The sequence below is a fragment of the Falco naumanni genome, chromosome 4, assembly GCF_017639655.2.
Source record: "Falco naumanni isolate bFalNau1 chromosome 4, bFalNau1.pat, whole genome shotgun sequence".
NCBI lineage: Eukaryota > Metazoa > Chordata > Aves > Falconiformes > Falconidae > Falco > Falco naumanni.
Genome location: NC_054057.1, coordinates 51,838,859 through 51,861,084, shown reverse-complemented (window position 1 = coordinate 51,861,084; position 22,226 = coordinate 51,838,859). Strand labels below are relative to the sequence as shown.

The following is a 22,226-nucleotide window of genomic DNA, read 5'->3' as shown; positions in this document are numbered from 1 at the left end:
GAACATTTATAAAATAAACATAGCCCCAAAACACCTCCAAACTATATTGTAGATACTGAAAGTATGGAGAGACTAACAGAACCAAAACAACTATTCATTGTAAATTCTAAGGTAAATACTAACTCAATATGTATCTTAAGAGACTCACTTTTAGCAAGAGATTATAGTATTGTCAGCAAACTTTAGCTGTGTTTTGAGACATATATTGAGTTAAGAAAAACGAAACGAGAGTGAAGAAAGAGGTCTAGCAACCATACTAAACTGCAATAGGGAATAAGGCAATACTACAGAATTAAATCACTAATTGATCATTATAGTGTTTATGGTAAAAATAACAAATTTAACTCAGAAGCAATTCTCAAAAACAAGAGAAAAATAAAAGAACAAGAGGGATAAAGCAGGAGATGGACAAGATCAGTAATCCACATACTCAGAGCACAAAACTAAATGCTGTGTAAAAAGTAAAAGGGGAAACAGAGCAGTAGATGTTACAGTAACTTTCTCCAAAACATTTCAAAATACCTTTGATAATAATATTATATGTTACCAAAACCAAACACCAGAAATACCCAGTTCCGTCTTTAACTGTTCTTCAGGCCTTTTCAGGTGGCAAGACATCAAAATGAAATACGCTGTTAAGACAAGAACTAACCTCCACTAGCGACTCAGTAAATAAGCTTTGTAGTAGCTCAAATATTGCTTCAGAGTGCTGAGAAAGATGAAACCTCCTTAGGGTCTGAAATAAGTATTATGAAGTCGCTCTTGCATTGCATTAGTTTTGTTGTATCATTGTGGACCAACTGACCAAGAGTTGATTCCATTTCATACTGCTCTTAAATTGCTAACTGACAGTATTCCATTCAGAGTTTTGACTTTATTGTTTATCACTGCTTAGGTTAGTAAGCATACTCTTTAGTTCCATGAAGGAATATTGTAATTTTACTAACCTGTAATGAGACTCACTGCAGACTTAAAACAGCTGCCTTTCCCCACCTCCCTCTCAACTAGGGTCACATGAGCCTGCATGCAAAGATAAAACAGAACTGAACAGTAACCTACTTACAAATACAGATAAATAAGAGATAACCAATTGGTTCCTGTACAGATAGTTCCCTACTAAAGGGCAGGATACTCACACAATTGGTCAGATATTGCCAAATCACTCAGCATTATCAGTGGTATAGGGACTGAAACTTAGTGCTAGAGAATGACCAATTAGTAACTCAAAACATAATAGATGCTGCAGAACCTGGTGCAAGCTGATTGTGTGTTCACAGCATGGAAGCTCACATCAGATTCTGTAATGCCATAGACTTTTGTATTGGTGGGGAATGATGATAATTTCTGAGATATTGAATGATTTGCTAATGGACTGATTATGGCCCTATCATTACAGATTAATAAAAGAAAACAGCCTTAAAAGCAGTCTCAGCCCTGAGGCACCAGTGAAACCAGATGAAAATTATGTCCTGACTTAGATCTTTGCACCAAAAAGATAAATACTAGAAGACACATGTTTGTTAAAGTATTCTTAGAAACAATCTGGTCCAAGCTAGCATTTTCTCTCTCAAGGTTGGACAAGATCCTCCTTGAGCATTGTAAGAAAAAGTTTCAGAAGAATTCATTGAATTTCTGCATCTCTTCTCAAAAGATGTGTGTAAAATAATTTTCACTAAAAGACAGAACCTCGATGGACAGCTGCTGCCTCACAGAACAAGATCTGGGTTAGGAAACCTATTGCTGGACTCTCTGGACTCCTTTGCTGTGTAAGTTCAGCTAGTAGAGAAGGATTGAGAAGAAAAAACCCTTATGACAGCAGAGACAGCGATATTCAATGCCTGTAAGATGAGGAAGTTAAGGATAGGAATTACTTGTGACAAGTCATGGAGAATAACAGGACTTCTAAGGAATACATATTAGACCCTTGATCATTTAAAATAAGTCTGATGTGTATAGCCATGTAAATAAAAACTGAGTATGAACAAACTAAGCAAAATGAAATTAACTTATGACAATTTTAGAAGATATTCAGAGTAGCCACTAAATAGAGGAAATTAAAAAAAAAGTTTAAATCTTACAAAAAATAATGATGTAACCCTACTTTGGGGGGCTTTTAGAACTCAAGATATTTTAAAGCTAATTTGAATTTTGTGATTTTAATAAAGCTACAGTACATTTGTCACCTCACTGAGGATGTTCAATTAAAAGATTAATGCTATTTCTGGTAAACATTTTATCTCATTTCAAGATTTCTATATTGAGGGAACTGATGTTTAAGTATCTTTTGAAAGAAGCAAGCCAAGATGCAAGATTAAAGAACTCATTTAGATGAACAGTCCTGTAAATAAGCAGCCCTCTTAGAAGCAGTTAAAAAGCAGTAAAAGAAATGGAACCACCACCACCCCCAGTCAATAGCGACATGGATTACGGCAGGAGAAAGGGATTATGAAGGAGTGCAGGTAAATTTTGTATCTAGCTCCTCAAAATTTATGTGAATTTAGAAATTAAAACACTGTTGACAAGATATAAACTGTTCTACATTAACCACAACCTTGGACAAATTGATGTAGAAACATTTACCTGACAAGATTAACTGACTTCATAATTACGGCCATTAGACTGCTTGAAAGAGGAGGAAGGCCTGAAATAGTCCTTGGTATAGTTAAGTCTTTCTCGTTGGAAGCCTAAAAAAGAGAAGTCCACAACTGTAGTAGATCAAGAAATACACCTATGCAGAAAATATCAAAGCAAATTTGTATTTCAATAATTATACTAACCAAAACCTATCCCTTAAATAATTAAAAGGGAAGAAATATTCACATGTATTCTTCGACTAGCCTTAATCCAATTATGTTGCATCCAAATAAACAAAGCAAATTTAAATTAGAAAGGCTAAAACTAAACCAAATAAACAGTATTTGTATCAAGGCAAATATTCTCCTCTGTTGTTCTGAACAGAAGTTACATGAAACTACATTGTTGGTCACTATTTATAAAGGCACAGCGTATTAAGTACAAATGAGTACCCTTTGTGTCTCCAAGTTTAAGTGTGCTTGCATGATTTCTAATAAAATAATGTAGGTGACAGTGATTTCCTGATTCCCTTTATCTGTTCTTCTTGGTATCAAGTTCTGAATAGCATGGCAAGGATTTAGTTAGAACTGAATTCGGATTTACTAGTACAGTAACCTAGGGGCTGGGAAAACCCCAGCTCAGATGATTTACTGTAATGAACATTCATAATCTGCAGTATCATTCAAGACCATAAACCTTTACCCTGCAGCATCTGTAAAAAGCATGCTGTCATTCTACAGCCCCTCAGCTGATATACTAATATTTGCAGGCAAATCTCTGGTATTGTTTCAGTTCCTTCCATAACACAGAATATCTTAGAAGCAGCTCTGTTGTACTTTCTGGCAACCGTTTATTGCTCTTTCTCCGACATATCTAGCAACCACAGTAAGTACAGCCTCTGCCACAGAAACTCTACTCTTCCTTGTTAGTTCTCAAAGCTTCCAGTCTTACCTGTCATATTTGCTTCTAACACTACATGCATGAGGACTATGCATTGGGACTGTTACGCCCTTCAAGGACAATAAAAAAAAAAAAAAGCCAAGCCGGGGCTTTTAGCATATACAGTAATCAGAGCTTCTTTCTTTACAAAGAAACTCAAATCAGTTATTTGGAAATCCTCTAGACAAAAAGCAGAGAAACCAAAAAAAGATGCAGTACGAGAAATGGATCTGTATTGAAGTAGAGAATGTGTAAGCGATCAGTGCCAAGCACGACACCAGCCCATTTTGGAACAGGATTACAGAACCCTAAGAGACAGTTCCAAGGATAGGGAACTGGAATCTGTCAGAGATCAGTGGTTCATTTCCTAAGTTCCCTAACACCGAGTGAGACAAGGTGAGGTAGGTTTAGCACAACCTCCCTTCCTCCTCCTCTCCCTGAGCTTTTATTGCTGAGCAGAACATTGTATGGGATGGAATATGCCTTTGGTCAGCTTGAGTTGTCTGCCTCAGCTGTGTTCCCTACAGACTGCTTGCCTTTTTTTTAGGGCAAGGGGTTAAGGGAAGAGAGGATACAAGCATTCACAATCTGCAAGTACTGTTCAGCAACAGCCAAACTAAGTGATGTGTCCTCAACAGCATTTTAGCCACAAATGCAAACTGTGGCACCACCAAGACTCCTGTGAAGAACATTAACTCCTTCCCAGCCAGACTCAGTACAAAACCACATAGACAGAAGATCTCAAAAAATGTCATTAGTCTTCAACACTGCCTAATTTCTAAATTCTTCTGTCAGAGGCAAATAGTGAACTAGGCACCGCAATAACTCTGCTCTTACACAGCTGTATTCATAAATCTGAGAGATGCACCATAATACAAAATTACAACAAGTAAAATTTCCTGTTTGTTCCATACCAACACACACAAAGTCTTCATCTGCAGTACAAACATCACACTTTTTGATCATTGCTCTGTTGTTCCAACATAACTTTAAAAGCAGTTGAGTGTAAAAAATAACATAAAATAAACTCATAAAAAAACCACCCAAAAAACTAACTTTACCTTCTGTAGCACATGATTTATCTCTGCTACTATTGCAGCTAGGAGAGTAGAAAGCACACCTTGGTGAACTGCTGGCCAAGATGAATGCCAGCACTGGACTGCCTGTATGAATTCTCCAAGAGGCACTTGAACAGACTGAATCAACTAAAACCAAAGAAAAACAGTTCAGCTTTTTCACATTGCTTGAATATAATTTAAATACTTCAACAAGTTTCTCTGTGAAGAAATGCAGATCACACCTGAAAGCTATTGAGGTATTTAAGCCACCTGCGATCAGACAGGGAATCAGCAACATGTTTGGGAAGTCTACTCAAATTTGAGAGAAACAAAAACAATTCTTGTAATGAAAAATAGAACAGAATGTTTTTCAGAAGTCCTGAAAAGCAGGTCATAAAATTTTCCAGTGATCCACCCATCTCACTACTATCTAGGCTCCGCTATAAAAGAAGCTAACTTTTTTGTGAAGAGAGGTTTTGAAGAACTTTAGTACATCATAATTATTTTGAACTGGATATAATTCAGACAAATAAAGAAAATAAAGACAATTCCTCCTCCCTCCCAAGACCATGATTTATATAATCAAACTTTTTGTTCTAGATTGAGAAAGTTCATTTAATTGCAGGTAAGATTAATAACCTACGAGTACTAGCATAGCTTAGGATCATTGGTAACAGAACGCATTGTTCGCCAATTTAACAGTTTTTCTGTCATGATGAAACTAACAATGGAAAAAAAATTCCAAACATTGGTAACTAGGAAACTTAGAAATTTTACCTGAAAATTTAATCGGATGTTGACTCAAATAACCACCACAAAGTGTCTAATTATAACACATTTGCATAAAAAGTATGGATTGACCTACACATTAGGTAGAAATTTCAATTGTAATTTGATACCTGAATCCCTTCTTCTGGCTGTTTGTTGAGTTTGCGTGCCACACATTCTAAAACTTTCTGGAAGACTGCCTGTACATTGTGAAAAAGATTTGCCACTTCATCTGTCTCAGTATTCTGAGTTAAAGAAGCTTCAATAATTTCTTTTAGAGCCATCAGTAACACTGGGGCACAAAAGTCACCTCTCTCTAGAGAAACAGATAAATACCACAATATAAAAAAACTGTAATGAGATATTCTTTGGGTACAAGCTTAGAATGGAACTCACTTATATACCATAAATAGCCAAATTTAAATAGTGCTACAATGATGCCTTCCAAGGCACGCTGATATACATGTAACTCAATATATATATATTTCTATACATATATTAAAACCAATTTGCATATATATACATACATATAACCCCCTGAATTATATAGTAATAACTGGAATCTAAGAGCAAAGAAGAAACACTAGTTATCAACATGACATGGTTCTGGGCCAGTTCTCTGCTTTTTTCAATCCTCTGAAAAGCTGCTGTGACTTCTAACTGTATTGTTGGTATTAGCTAGCATAAGCAGTAGACATTTTTTGACAAACAGATTCCAAAATGCTAAAAGCAATAGTTCTGCTAGCGTAAGTCAGCTAAGTATACGTGGAGATGTTTATGTTAGTGCAAAATATTGTACCTGTTTGGATAACTGAAAGAGCGATATCTAAAACATGTGCTTGAAACGTGAGATTTCCAAGGCCAATCATTATGACATCTTTACACACTGTCAGGTAGGCCTAGGAAACAGATGCAAAAGCATGTGAGAAAGAAAATTGATATAAAGGAACTGTTCAGTAAAATCTAAAAATAATAAAACCATGAAATTTTAGCAAAGTTGTCCTGAAAGCTGATGCATCTACTTGGAGTTACTCAGTTTACAACCTTTGAAAAGCAGAAGTTCCAAACACTTCTCCATAGCTCTTTCCTCCAGCAAACACAGTTTCTCAAAAGGCAGTAAATCCTCTATCTTTTTTACTCAGGCTCAGATCAGAAGCATTGATACTTAACATTTACCAAAACAGAATATGAAGTCTTTATCTATCTTGAGTAGCAAAATTAAAAACCGCATCCAAAAAGAGCTTTTCGCTACAGACACACAAATGCTACATACTAAAGAGATTACAGTACTAATGTATAGACAGAGTAGAGAATTTTTAACCATCCTATTATGCATACATGAGCTGGGTTGTTCAAGGCACTGACTGTGACTAAAGTTAGGCCAAATCTTTCCCTTGACCAAAATCTGAAAGGGCCCATAGATCAACATTAAAATCTCCCTTGGGTTAAGTGGTATGTCAGGGGCACTTAAGAGGAAACAATTCAGAACTACACTTAGAAAACCAACCAAACACATTATATAATCAAATGCTTTCTGTGAAGAGCAGATGAAGGTAAGGGGTAAGGGACACTGTCAGTGATGACACTGGGGTTTGTGTCAGAGGGCCCATCAGCCTCACACAGCAGAGCAGTGGCCTAATGAGAACAGCCCCCATGTAAAGCTCTGCCTGTAACAGTAAGCGCTAAATTGAGTAACAGGCCAAGCAGAGGAAGGGTGAAATGGGAAAGAATGGGATAAGTCGTGGAGAAACTGACAGAGAAATGTAAGTCGAAAAAGTGGAGAGACTCTAGTCCCCTCTCATATACAACAGTATTAAAGAAGCAACTAATTTTTAGATATATGGATATTTTGAGATAAACTAGGTCTGCTTTTAATGCCAACATTATTACCAAATATACACTACTAACAATTAAAAAGCACAATCAATACCTCATTCCAACAAAAAACAGTATAAAAGGTGAGAAACAAATAGGAGCTGCTTAACAAGCATGTGGCTTATTACAGGAGATGCAAGAGCCTGGATTCTCTTCTGGACTTCCAGACAAGTCACATCAGTCTTTTACACCTCAGTTTCTCCTCTGGAAATAATGATGAAAATGGACTTTAAGATCTACTAGTAAAGATCATTGTGTTTCATTATTGGCTGTTCAAGTAATGTGTCAGATTAGTTTACAGGTGACAGCTGCCTATCTTATTGCTTATCAATAAAGTTTGTGTTCATTTCGTGTTCAAACATAGGAACTTGATTATAAACATTCTGATAATGCTGGTAAAGTGTCCCTGTTTTGTGTCTTGTCTTTCTATTATAGAAAGTTGAGTTCTGTGCATCTAAAATTTTGATAAACAGAAGAGCTTTGGTATGCATACTAAATGTTTCATTCATAGAGAACAGACAGTAGCATATAGAACACACAAGCTACCTGTATCGGGCACAGCTGCAACACCTATTTGCGTTTACTATCTCTTTATACTTTTCCAGAAGCCGTTTGGCTGCTGCAGCACAATTAGAGTACAAGACTGACCTCATTATTAAATTGCCAGGTAATTCACACCCTACCTCTCTGCTGACTTCCAAAGATATGTTCTATGCTTCATTCTAGTGCTGAGTCCCATAGTGAATTCCCCAGGGTATAATTTTACCCATTTCTTTTGCGAAAGCAGGAAGAAAAGAAAGAAAGAAAGGAAGGAAGCAAGCAAGCAATTAGATCTAAATCCTCTCTTATAATCACACCACCTTTCTGGTCCTTTAAGTCATCCTCTGTTGTGTTATTCAACACAATGTATGCAGCTGCAGTGATTCTGTCATTTCCAGGACCTTCTATACCACAGAAGAGCAGGCTATTAAGTGCTAGTATACCACGCAACTATAGCTTTGTTTTCAGCCACTAATTTTCTTCTCCTTTTCAGAACTAAGATTCAGTGACAATCTTAACTCTATGTTAATGCTTTTTTCATAAAACAGCGTAAGTATTACCTTCATTTAGTATGGGGGATGAGAGAACGAGGACAAGAATTACTTGTTAGAAGCCTAAGATTTTAGACACCCAGGTTACATCACCTGCTGTGCCACAAGTTTCTTGAGTGGGCATTTTCACAAGTGTGAAACATTAAACATATTCCATCCTCACTTCAACAGATATGACGACAATATATATTATGCACTGGTGGGTGGAAAAAGTCTAGATAAGAAAAAGGTATTGTTGATGCCAAATACTTGATTTAATTGCTAGGGTACACGCAGTTATACTTACATATTCTTATATTTAAAAAATATGAAGGTTCAAACAAAATCAAAAGCAATTTAGAAAAAAGTGTGACTTTAAGCAATCAAAGGAATAGCAAAAGTACAAAACTGTAACCTCAGAATAATCAGGACTGTTTCATTAGTTCATTCACTTGCTGGGCTCCAAAAATGCCAGTGCACTCTGTCAGTATACAATTGAAAAAAAAAAAATATATATATATATATATATGTGGTTTTTCAGATTGGTAGCAGTTTAATTTATGTTATGAGACCTCTAACCTGGATAATTAATTCAGAAACATTACTGTGTTTTGAAATGCCATCTTCTTGATCCCTTGCTAGTACAAAAGGAACAACTTGACTTTCTACCCAAGCACCTGTCTCCTTCAGAAGTGGGAGGTAATCTTTTCCTTCTTCAGAAAACTGTGGGGGGAAAAAAAAAACCAAACAAACAGAAGTTGTTTAATAACTGTCTTTCCAATTCTTTTGGAATTTCCTTATACTTTCAGCTGCAACTCCAGCTTATACAGAAAGGTATAACCATACCTTGTTCTGAAGATGAATACTCAACCTGCAAAAGAGGCTGAAGGCTCTTAGGGCAGTTGCTTGAATCCAGCTACCAGAACCTGCATCAGTTCCTTTCAGAATTGAGCCAAGAACCTCCTGAAATATCAAAATCTGTATTTATATTTCCCAGAAAATCCTTTCAAATGTTTCTTTTCTCAGCAGCTTTAAACAAGAGATTTTAAAAAACAACAACAACAAAAAAAAACCCACAAAAAAAAAATCCCTACCCCCCCAAAACCAATAAGCATACTTTCAATTCATTTCATTTTGCAATGCCATAACTGGTTTTGAGACTATTTCTTATATGTACGTTCAAAAAGTCAGGTCCCTTAATGCTCTCAACACTAGATCACATCAATTTTGAGACACCTAAAAGTGACAAGCTAGTTAAAATCTACCTTCTACAAAAAATTCTGAACTAATATACTTCTAGTTTAGAATATTGGTTTGAAGTACAATTCAAAAAGAAAATCTTCTATAGAAGAGAAACGAGGATCTCTTTCTATAGAAGAGAAACTAGGATCATGAATCTTAAATATTTATTCCTGTGGGCCTTTAGTTTGACTTAGGCAATATATGATATTAGGCACTCTTTTATAAGCACTGTTTATGGTAAGGAGAATACTACCTTTGCAGCACTGAGAATTTTCAAAAGCTGTTTCAGTTTCTTTTTAGGAACAGAGAGCAGGTAACCACGATTAACAGGATGAGTCAATAAATATTCAATGTAATCAACTGCTAATTCTGGCTTTGATTCCTGTGTTACATGGATACGCACTCGTCGTTCAGATGTTTTAATACTCTAAATGAGAAGAAGGCACAAAACCAGTAGAACACTGTTAGTATCTTACAACTAATTCCAAAGCAGAATAATATGGCATTAAAGAGGCTTCTTTACTAAAGAAAAAAAACAAAAAAGCATGATGCCTTTATGTAATCTAGCAATTCCTTAATTCTTTGATGTATGTATATGCAGACCTTTCTTGGGGTTAGCCTGTCAGACAACCAGTCACAGGCTAATTCCATAACATGTCCCACTTGACCCCAGCGACACATGCAGTCTATCAGGGTAGAATATTTGCTTTTGTCAGCTCCAATGTCAGTATTTCTGAGTCTGGAGATCACACCGCAGCTTAAAATCAAACAAACAAACAGAGATGCATTAGCTTTACATCCATAAGTGAAGAAATAATTCAAAGAAAAATCAACTAGCATAGTACCAAAAGATTCACCAATGGCTCAAAGACATACTTGCAGCTCGTAAGTTTTACTAACTTATCAAATTTGTTTAGTGGATTAATTTATACAAATGGGATTTAATACATCAAGCTGTGAAAAATTAACAGTTACAGTCAACAAGAAATTTCTTGTCATTCGTATTTTGGATTTAGGAATAGTACCTGAATGTAGGAATAGCAGCAGGGGGCATAAAGGATGCCAGAACAACCAATGGAGTCACACAACGCTCATCCTAGGATTAAAAAAAGTATACTATATGATGCACACATACAGGTACACACACGCACACAAAACTAAAGAAAGTACTTTTTCAGTATGATTAAATTATCTCACTTTAAGGACTTCCTTTTTTCCCTAGAAATGGAACTGAAAGAAGCTCCTAACAACATGTGGCTTGCAATATGAAACCTCCGATTCTTGTTCTTAGAGATCCAATTATCAATTATCTTATCATTCAGCTTTCTGACAAACTGTCAGAAACACCACCATGACTAAATTTGGTTCCATTAGATTAATAACCATTGCAAAAGAAATAACAGCTCTAGCTTCATATTTTTTCTGGTAGTGGCTAATACTCAATTGCCTAATCACAACACCAAATACTCAATTGCATAATCACAACACCATCTAACGCCTCTCAAGTAACTAGTGCCTTAAATGAATATTCATTCACATCAGAAATTTATAAAAAATACTCTGAAGGAAAGGGTGCTTATATAACAATGGTAATGCAAAATACACTGTAAGTCACTACAACACATCATAATACAAGGTCTGGACCACAACATAGTCTCACTTGGATTATATAGAAACCAATCTACGTGAAAGACTTCAAAAATAGTGTATCTGTATGTCCAAGCTTCACAAATACAATCAAATGAAATTACTACCTACATAGGTATTTCAATATCTAAAACCTTTTAAAGATGATTTTTGAAGAACATTGAAAAAATATATTTGCAGCTTTTCAGGAAAGAGACATGCTGCTTCAGTCTGCAGCTTTTAGAAACTAAGGCTCTGATGACAGGTCTTTTTAGATCCAAGCTGATTACTCACTGTAAGAATATCAAAGTCAAAGAGGTTGCTTGCTAAAGCTGGATATCTCATATGCTCACCAGAAACTCTCAAGAGGGATGCTACATCCTCTACCAAAAAGATTCAGAATGTCTTTTGACAACTTCCAAATGCTTTCAGGGTAGAGACAGTATGTGGTATATCTGTGCTGCAGAATCTTATGTAGTAGCAAATTGCTTTCCAGTCCCTGATTATCTAAAGAAAACTTCAATGTTAAGTATAACAGCCAGCATAACTCAGTATACTTCAGTACAAGAGCCATAAACATAAATGGTGTCCAGTAGATAAGCCTTCCAAATGCTCTACAGGGTGCGGCAGATACTATTAACCACTATTAAAAGATAGTATCCTGAAGAATAACACTGAAACTAAACAGATCAAGGAGACTGAAAATACAAAATGACTGGCTTTAATTAATTGCTTATATCAAGCCCAAACAATAAGTAAGTGCATCAAAAAATCATTGGAGTAGAATTAAGTTAGTGGAAATCAATCACAAGGAAGCAAAAAAGGAGCCTCAGCTGCTTCAGCTGTCTGTTCCAGCAGCCAGATCATAGTAAGTGGTGGTGCTAGATGAGTTTGGGGGGGGAGTGAGTAGAAAACACATGAGGACTGTCATATACATTGAGTATTTATTCTGCTAAATTTATTGTGCTATTTATGGCGCGATTTTCAGTTACCGATTCCTAAAAGTTTCAAAAACATTCAAAAGAATAGAATCCTATAAAAACATTAAAAGGGGAGCAATTTATTGCATAAGTATTTCAGTGTTGACTATTTAGATAATGGTTCATCAGTCAGATACTGCAATTGGAGAATAGCTTCTATCCAATTCCAAAAGACTTGCTATTGTTTATGGCTTACAGCAACAATGAAAAAGAATTCCTAATGCCATGAAGACAGATAAAAGACACAATACATGAAAGCATCTGAAGAAAATACAAAGCACTTACAGGAAAAATTAGGTTTTCTTTACCTTAAATACTTTAAAATATTCAGGAAGTACAGAAGCAAATTTTCTGACAGCATAAGATTTGGCACCTTCATTGTGATCTAGTGCTTTCTGGATACTTCTCCAGAGAATTACAGTAACCTCCAATAAACTTGCCATGCTGGCCACATCATTTATTGACAACACATTATTCAACACCTGAAATACAAACATTTAGATGTTACTACCTATTTTAATCCAAATTTGCACTTGAGAATATAATAAAGTTTGAAAAAAACATGAAACTTCATTTCACAAAGGTATTATGTTTGTTGTAGAACATGAACCCCATAATTCAGTCTTATATATATAACTTGAGTCATCTTGATATGTTAATTTTTTTTTAATTAATTTAATTGCAAAACCAAACCAATTTATAATTAGTACTGGAATTTGGGAAGTATTCATTTAAAATAAGCTTCATACTAATTTCATATATCTAATTCTAGCTACTTCACCAAATTTCTGCTGTTGCAGGGTAGGAAACCACCATAATGGCAGTTCTCCCCTTCTAATTCCACAGATGCCCAAGGACTTTTCCTTTACATTTCTGTCATATCATTAACTGCCCATGTCTCAAATCAAGCACCACAGGAATAAAGTCACCAGAATTTATCATGAAGTGGACTTTCTTACGCTTGTATTCTCCTTTTCATCATCATCATCATCACTATCATGAAGACTCTCTTTCATTGCTTTCTGGATGCAGGCATTCAAGCAGCGCCGAATAGTAAGCATCAATTTAGCTACATTTAAATATAATAAGAATAAATTAGACATTCACTATTTGTTAAGAATGTTGATAGTAAATTCATATAAGTGTAATGCTGGAAAGTCAGTATGAAAAAGCAGGCAATAGAACCAGAAACACTTATTTTTTTATTATTATTACTTATAAAAATTAAATTATAGAGAAAAAAAGAAAACATTTCCTAGTCAAAGGAAATTATATAAAACACTTTAACGTTTTCCCAGCAAGCATGAAGAAGAAATGGCAACATCATAATCAGGTCCTATAATTTTATTGTTAAAAAAGAAATCTACTAAAAAAACCCCAACCAACCACCATCTTCCCAAACCAGGATCTCACAACTCCTACATTCATCTAGCATAGCTATTAATTTAATGACCTGTGTTTCATCATACATCCCCTCTGATGTCAACTCCAGTTTTTTATAAAAGATGTAGTAGCCTAACCATCGTAGTCCGTAATGAAGAGCTCATCTCTGGATAAAAGGCAAAGGGTTATGTCCACTCTAGTGAAGGTATGACTAGAGATACACTAGCACATATTTCAAAACTACCTTATCCAGTTAGTCAGTAAAGGGGCAAGGACTTGGGTGTTTTACCCAAGTCACTCCATCCTGACTACTTTGGTTTTATAGTACCAGAACGCCTCTGAAAAAAATTTTCCCAGTTTTTCCTGGTTCAATAGCACTTTTACAAAAAGCAGCTATACTCTGTGTAGTACATACCCCTTCTGCTGAAAGTTTCTGAAGTTTTTAATAGGAAGGAGGGCTTTTTAGATTTTCTCTGAGCAACTTAAAAATATTACAATATTTTTCACCTGCTATAAAATGTTCCACGTAAAGATCTCAAATCACTTGAGGAACCAGGGTATTTCATTTCACTATTTCTGCATTATAACTAACTAATACTTTTAGGGTACATACATGTGAGGAGAAAGGGGAAAAGAGATCAGATAGCAACACTGGTTACAGAGTACAGCACCCGAGAGCAGAAATGAAAAGCTTTGGTCTCTTCATTGTTGAAAAAGCTTATGTCTGTTGTCATCAGGGTTCATTGCTGCTGTCAAGAATTTCAAAAACTACAAACTATTATTATACTAAAACCAACACATCTAGCAACAACATGATAGAGAAAAAGTATAAAAAGCAGTGACATGCTATGATATTAGTATATCCAAAGACTTACAAGGTTTTGTGCTTTACCTATATTGGTGGGGGCAGTATATTCATAAGCATATTGATAGAACTTTCTAGCTGCTGCTGAATTCATCTGGATTAGAGTAACACAGCGCTCACACCACACATCTTCAGGTTGGTTAATGGGAAAGAAAGAGTTGAATAAGAGATTCACTAAGCGTCGTGACACAGGCCGTGAATCAACTTCAAGACGAGTCAGAAGATGCTCCATGGGACAGATTTCCCAGAACTTTTAAGAATGAAAAAAAGATAAAAGGAGTTAAAAAAACAGAACAAAACCAAGTCACCCTTATTGTGTTGTCCACATCAAAAGTGCCAATAAATATAAACAGCATTTTAAAAAAAAGCATACACATTTTTAATTTTTATCAAAACACCAGCATTCACTTGAGGGGTCAAATATTCCTGCAACAATACTACTTTACTGTTCTGACACACCTCTAAGTCTCCCAGTATCTCTGATAGACTGGTAAAATTCTGTTTCAAGCAATTCCAGCTCAATATTCCTGCAATGCTAATGCAATTCCATAGGTACAGGGGGAAATTATTTACTCTATAAGCATATCACTACAAAATGTAATTTTTTGTCATTATGTGTCATGTTTCATATTCTCATGATAGGACAAAATAGGACCAAACTACCTACAAGTATGATACACACCCTAAAAACCTGTATAGAACAAGACCCTTTCCAAAACCATCCCAAACCATAAGTGCATCCCATCATTAGCAGAGCTCTAGCTTATTCATAGCAGTTATTGAAAGCTAAGAAAATCAGAAAGAATAAATAGCTTGTTATGACAGCAGTAATACTGCTGTATGTATGCTGAGTAATACATCTGTAATTTTTGTGAGATCTTGAATTATACTGTGCACTTTCAGATAATAAAAAAACACACAAAAGACACACCACCAAAAAATAAAGTTTCATGGCATTGAAAAATATTGAATTATATATTTGAATATTGATATATTTGAAAATATGAAAATTTCATTCTTGAGTAGAAACAGCTGGAGCAGCTAATTATCCTGTGATTTCAAACCAAGGGCATTCCTACTACAATTATCATAAAAAGAAGGTCCTTGGAGCAAGCATTAAAGTATTCCCAGGACTTACCAGAGAGATCTATATTGCGACTTTTAAATAAATAGAAGTTACTGACAAAACATTTAAACACTTTTAGTATTTTTTTTTCCTTTTATGTAAATCTGATCCTTCGTTTGGGAGATCTGAATCTTTTTCTACATAAAAATAAAGCTCACAGTAGATTGAAGATACCCATTATGCCTAAAAAAATCAATTAATACCTAAAAAACAATCCCTGCAGTTGAGAATTATCTCTTTCCTCTGTCTTTAATGGCAGAAATTCAGAGTAATTCAGGAAAGCTGAAAAGATCGTTTGCTTGAACTTTCATACTGAATAACAAATAACTTTCAAACAAGAATTTTTTTTATACATTTAACAGCAGCATGAATACTTTTTTAAAAGACTGTACACAAAATAACAATGTTACAAAATCAATTTGAAGCATTGATGATGTTGAATACAAGCTAAAAAAAACTGGGTTGTATTTCACTATACAGATAACTGATACTGACAGATCAAATCATGACTGTAGGTGCCAATCCTTTAAAGTATAGGTGTTGTATCTTATGAAGAGTAAGAACTCAGTACAAGAAGTGCTGAGTGGCTGTGAGGTTACAAAGTGATGTAGAAATTAATACTAAAAAATACACAGGAAGATTATGAAAATGACACAATCTGATTATTAGGAGAACATGCTTGCTGAGTATTTTTAAAATAATAAACACCACAAGAAAACGATAGAAATCATGATTCAGATTCTAGCTTCCAACACTTGCAGAATAGTTCTGTTGTTTCTGCTAATTCTGTGAACCAAGTGATGCATCTCCTAACACACAGGCACCATCAGTGTGAGGTCCAGTGTCAGTGATACTTTGCTTCTGCCATTCTACCTCAGATTTACCTGGTAAAGCCTGGCTTTAAAACCCGCTGAAGCAGAAACTTCAGGGGAAAAAAAAAGCTGCCTTTTAGAGTACTACCACTTACTTATAATTCTGAATCGCTTCCTCCAACTATCTCCAATAATCTTAACAACCAGAACCCATTGTCTAAGTAAAGGTACAGCTGCACTTGAAATTAACAGAGAGATGTGCAAACACTACTAGGACCCTGCTGGAAACTTTTTGTACCAACAGTCTGAATGATATCTTGTACTTGCATTGTTTGTCTCCATTTCACATTTTTTGTGGACTTGCCTAATCAACACATTAAGGTATGTATTATGGAAGCACTAAATATGCTGCTGTATTATTATCCTGATTTTATGTAATTCTTATCCTGAACCTGTGTGCAAGAAACCAAAAGCTCTCAGTTCAGAAATTGCCTCCCATTTATCTTGTCTTCTGAGCATATTTTGGGGAATTTGGAAGGTCCTGAGCTAGTCTAATCTCAACCAATATCTTTGAGGTCCTGTCATCTAAGCTGGAATGCACACATTTGGCAAGTAGGTAACTCTCCTGTTAGGGTTAGAGGTGCTCCTTGGGGAATGAAGCCTTAAACATCTGAGAAATCAAACATTTATTTAATTTTTTCCTGAACAACAGAGATATATACCTCTGACTTCACACAGTATATGTGCCTAGCACAAGATAAGCATGTCCTAATAATTAGGCTTAGCAAGAGACAAAACCAAGATTAAAACAAAGTATAAAATTGAAATTAGGAAACAACAGCAGAAAGTGAAGAAAGAGCTCAAAGATGCTATGATGCCTAAAGCTGGACAGTATCCCCCTGTAAGAGTCGGTCCAAAGAGAACAATATTGTCTCAGTATTGCCAACAGAGACCTGGAGATGGAACACAGTCTGCATGGACACCAAGACACAAAGACCCTGGGAAAGAACTGCATGGCACAAGGAGTACTGTGCCATGCCCTGCCACCTGGGATTGAAAGGAACGATTTCGCTAAGGCCACATAACCACTGTCCAGAAGATGGATCACAACCACTGGCGTAGCAATGAACCAGAAAACTTGAACTTCAGGTGAACTTTTCTTCATTTTAATATCATTATAATACAAAAACACACCTCCTGGTCTGAAGCTACCCACCTCTAAGGCAAACCACACCTCGGGCACCCCTTTCTGGGCATGCATCGTAACCTTGCTCGATAAGGCAGAGATTGGTGACAATCCATGGGCCAGAGGAGAAGCAAGGTGTGTTGCCTGGCATAAAAGATGGCTCCTTAGCAACTGAACTCTGGAGATCTTCCCCACCAAGGATCATGACGATCAGAAAGATCAGCGGGACGCTGCCTGGACCTGGGACCATAAGGACGCCTTGGACCCATGGTGGTAGCTATAATCCTCTTTCCTTTTCTTTTTACTTTACCTTTCCTTCTCTTGCTATCTTTATCACTTGCTGCTTTATGGGCAAATGATAAAATTGTGCAGTTTTATCAAAGCATAACCCCTTGGCGTGGTCACCTTAATTTTTGTGCTTCAAGATCATAGTAAACGAAGCATCACGAGTCCACTGAGTGGACCGTGACACTCCCTAAACAAGAGCCCACAGCAGAACACAAAGTGTGTTCAAAATCCTATGAAAAGATGCCAAAATCCCAAAGGATATGCCAACAAAAGACAAATAGAAATTAGAAAATTAGGTAAATAAAAGTAAAAAACCAACTCTGTAAAGGCATTAAGCATTTAGAAGGTAAGAGAGGCCAGAGTTGAGCTAGCCAGCTGGAAGCGTGGCTGTACGTTCGGCTCTGCCTGGACACGGCCACGAGAGCAGAAGGCAAAAACATGCTGGGAAAAGGGTCTGCTGAGGGCTTGATACCAGCAGGCACAGAAAAAAAGCTGGCAAGCACTGGGAGGCTACTGGACTGCTAATAGTCCCAAACTAGTCAAAAGTGGAAGAGTGAAAAAGGAGAAGAGTGTACTTGGCTCAACGAAAAAGCAAACTTTCCAGCATGCCTATAAAATCGCTGCTGTAGTAGTATCCAGACACAGTGCTCTCTCCTGTGGTTAATTTCTCTGTGAAGAACAGCTAAGGAAAGCCTGAAAGCTCACCAGGACTGATCACAATTTATTTATTTATTCCAAAAGATTTTTCATGGATACCATGATTTCAGTAGAATTCACGAAAATCACTGGGAAAAAAAAAGTACTTCTATACTACTATCTACATTTGGATCAAAATCTTTTAAATGGACAGAAGTGACTAACAGCAACAGAATCCACAAGTCTTGGAAATAAACTCAGTTACACACTTAAATGTACAGAGAAAGGAAAACCTGAAATTACAAGTATTACTACATCAAAGCATGTATTTTTTGCCTTTAGGAATACTGCAGTAGTCTCAAAAAGCACTTTTTTTTTTTAAATAAATGCCTTGATTTTATCTCCTTGATATTTATAGTGTCACTTATCAGGTGTCAGTCATCCTACCTTAGCAGTCTTGGTAGCCTTAATTTTCAGCAGTGTATCAACAAATGCCACTCGTACTTTCTCTGAAGTGTCATGAAGACTGTGTTTGACTGCTGGCAGGAGCTGTTCCAGTAATGGATGACTTAGCTTGTTGTCCAAAATTATCGGTAGGCACTGCAAAATAACAAAATTATGCTTAAAAAAAATGTAATGAAAGAGTAGATTTTAAAAAAGATGGACCATGAACCTCTGAGGTTAAATTAAGTAAGGACAGACACCGTGCATGCGTATTTTTCTTGTAATACTCTTAGTAAAAATTGCTGTTATTTCAAATTGCCAGTGAAGTGTATTCAGTAAACTCTTTTCAGCTAATCAGCTTCAGATCTACACTGAGGCCATGGTCTTGCCTTCTACCTGATGGTACAGTGTACTTTTTGTGGTAACACCACCAGCTCCCTAAACTCTGTTAATTTCAGATTAAAAATACATCTTTCTTTGCTAAGTTATTTTTAAACCAGCGATTTAAAACATTTAAAAAATGTCTGCTTACCCAGTATAGACCCCCATGCAGCTACAGTAGGACAAGTGAGGGTTAACATGAAAACAGCTCCAGTTTAAGGCTGAATTGACACAAACCCAAAATCTTTAAGTGAAAATACTACTTAGGGAGTTCATTTTTCTGTCCAAGCTATTAGTTATTTACCAGATGCCAGAAAGATGTAGGTGAACTAATCCTACCATATTGAACAGTGCATGGAAGGCTAACAATCCCAGAAAAATAGTATGTAGTTATATTCACCCAAACCTCAGAAACACAAAGTGGGGTATGACATTATAATATAACCATCTTGGGATGGGCATGTCTTGGCATGGCTTAAAACCAGTGACATAGAAACAGCCTGGAACCTGCCTGCATACATTTTCAAGTCTAAGCATAATTTCTAATAGCTAAAATAACTTACATCAGGTCCAAACAATGTATGTTAGACTGGAAATACAAAGTGGTTGAGAGTCACAAAGTGAGTCACTATTCTAAAAGGCATTTATTCATTCCAAATGTGCAGCTATTCTAAAATACGTGTAAGACTTGGGCGTATTAGGAAATTTACTGCCTAAGTCATTTTGCAGAATAAGTCATCTCCTTGACTTAAAGTGGCCTATACTAGAAACCTGTGCATCCAGTAAGATATAAAAATGACATTAATAATTTTTAAATTTAGAAAAAAGGATTTACTTTAAAAACAGAGCATCGGACATCAGCAGATGTTGTATCATATGCCAGCTCTCCAGTTAGTTTTTTTAAAAGATCGGCAAGAATTGCTGCAGGAATCATCTCCCAGTATCTGGATGTTATCTGAGTAACTCCAAGTACCCCTGTAGAGCGGACAACTGGGTGAGGATCTTCTAAGAGACTCTAAAAAAACCCAGAAGAATAACAATGTGAGTATATGCATTATTGTGGCCCTGTTGCTGTTTGACATTAACCTATCATGAACAAATAGCATTCCATTACATTTTAATCATTATGCAAATTATCATACTATGAAAGAACTGTAATTTTAATAGTTCCTCAAGTCATTTTATTATAAATCAAACTAGAAAAGTTAAATCAGAAGCAAAATTAAGAAAAATACTGGACAATTTTTTTTAATTGGACTTTTGAAAGAAGGTTTGGGTTTTTTAAATAGCTCACATTAAGTCCTGCATCTGTGGCTTAATTAAAAATATTCAGACTTCTATTTACATATGAGTTTACATTGGCCACTGTTCCTATGCAACAATATAAAAATTTTGAAATTCATTCAATTACCCAGTATTTACATTTTAAGGCCATACTCAGGATTTCCCAAACATTTTCTTAATGAAAATACTATGCCCATTTTTACTCATCTAGAGACCAGTAAGGAGTTTTTTAGTTTTTCTCCATTATACTTTATTTCAGAAGTATTTAGTAATACGGTACTAAACTTCCATTGAATGCTTACACATTAAATACTAAACTTCAATGGAATGCTCACACATTAAATATAAAGCTCTCTTCACCAGTCCTAGGTTAAGTAAGGACCAAGATTCATTATGCATCTAGTCTTTCAAAAGCTTCTTTCGTTCACAGATTAATGGATAACAATACCAAATATTTCATTTTCAAAGCTGAAAATGGTGCATGTCATCTGTTGTCAACATACTACAGGAATTTAAAATATTAATATATTTTTATATTTTCTATATTTATATATTTTTTGCATCACAGCCCTGTATTTCCCTATGAGTACTATCCAGAAATTCCATACATTTTAATTGCATCAACAGCTTATTTTTGAGTTAACTTTGATAGAAGTTTCATTTCTAACATTTTAGTTTCATAAAAACTTACAAAGAGTTCTTCGAACTGCTTCTGAATTTCATTGTCCATCTCTTCAGTGTTAAAACTGGGATTACGAACAGGAAAAGCATCAACAAACAAAAATGCTGCATTTGATCGAACTTCTGAGTTCCTGGCCTGTTCCAATGAAGGAAAAAAATATTTTTTTAGTAAAGTACAGACTGTTAATATCAAAAGGCATAACCTGTCAAATGCTAATCTCCAAACACTTTTAGCAAGTAAGTGTTTTTGATTAAGTAGATTGAAAACATTGATTTTTAAATGCATGGAAGAGCTTACGGTAACATAATGGAAGAACTTATAGTAACATATGATTTAATTTTTTTTTACCTTACATTTCTGCCCATTCAGTAAACCCCAAGTTATTAGTACAATCAGCTTTCAAAGCATAGCAACTTCAATGACCCTGAAGAGTCATAGTCAGAGCCCTTCTGCTTTCTGTAATGCAGAATAAATCAAAAGCAGTTGGGATTTCTCTTGGTCACCTTAAAGCTCCTCTTCAGAATACATGAATCTTCAATGCAAGGAGATTGAATTAATTAAATTGCCTGTCAAGAGACACATGATTTAAATGAAAAGCTCAAGCCTCTTTCTTCAGGAAAACAGTATTTAGAAACTAAGTACCAGCAAGCCTGGAGACTAACTTATCCAACATAAAAATACTCAGTTCTGCATTTAGGTGTCGCGACGGAGGGAAGACACAGTCACTCAATATGAGTGATCAGCAGACTTTGTTTATTGTACCTTACAGTCACCTTTTATGCCTTGTTATAATTAGCTCATACATATTACAAAAGTTAAGCTCATTATTGGTTAGTTGCCTAAATACCAAGTCCGCCCCTAGTTTCTCTTCTGTAGTTATCTGTTCCCACCTGTAACATTCTTTTCCCACCGCGATCTTCCTGATATTGTGTAACAAGAACAGCCAAGGATAGTGTATTTTTGCTTTACTTCAGATAAGCTGAGAGCGATGTGCATTTTTGTCCAGC

General features: G+C 35.8%; 1 protein-coding gene across 4 annotated transcripts in view; it reads right to left on the bottom strand.

Annotated features, from left to right (window-relative positions):
* Positions 1–22,226, bottom strand: part of NCAPG2 (non-SMC condensin II complex subunit G2) — a 48,975-nt gene that overhangs the window by 5,193 nt on the left and 21,556 nt on the right. For 3 of the 4 annotated variants that reach the window (XM_040591660.1, XM_040591662.1, XM_040591663.1), the window contains 15 exons: positions 21,229–21,354; positions 20,089–20,268; positions 18,876–19,028; positions 14,408–14,630; positions 13,092–13,201; positions 12,441–12,614; positions 10,552–10,622; positions 10,130–10,283; positions 9,780–9,953; positions 9,131–9,247; positions 8,864–9,007; positions 6,139–6,238; positions 5,471–5,655; positions 4,575–4,718; positions 2,581–2,684 (listed from right to left, as the gene is read on the bottom strand). In XM_040591660.1, the coding sequence (XP_040447594.1) occupies positions 2,581–2,684; positions 4,575–4,718; positions 5,471–5,655; positions 6,139–6,238; positions 8,864–9,007; positions 9,131–9,247; positions 9,780–9,953; positions 10,130–10,283; positions 10,552–10,622; positions 12,441–12,614; positions 13,092–13,201; positions 14,408–14,630; positions 18,876–19,028; positions 20,089–20,268; positions 21,229–21,354 (2,159 nt within the window). Of the gene's footprint in view, positions 1–947; positions 1,021–2,580; positions 2,685–4,574; positions 4,719–5,470; positions 5,656–6,138; positions 6,239–8,863; positions 9,008–9,130; positions 9,248–9,779; positions 9,954–10,129; positions 10,284–10,551; positions 10,623–12,440; positions 12,615–13,091; positions 13,202–14,407; positions 14,631–18,875; positions 19,029–20,088; positions 20,269–21,228; positions 21,355–22,226 lie in introns of all 4 variants that reach the window. The other variant, XR_005827504.1, reaches the window with a different exon arrangement.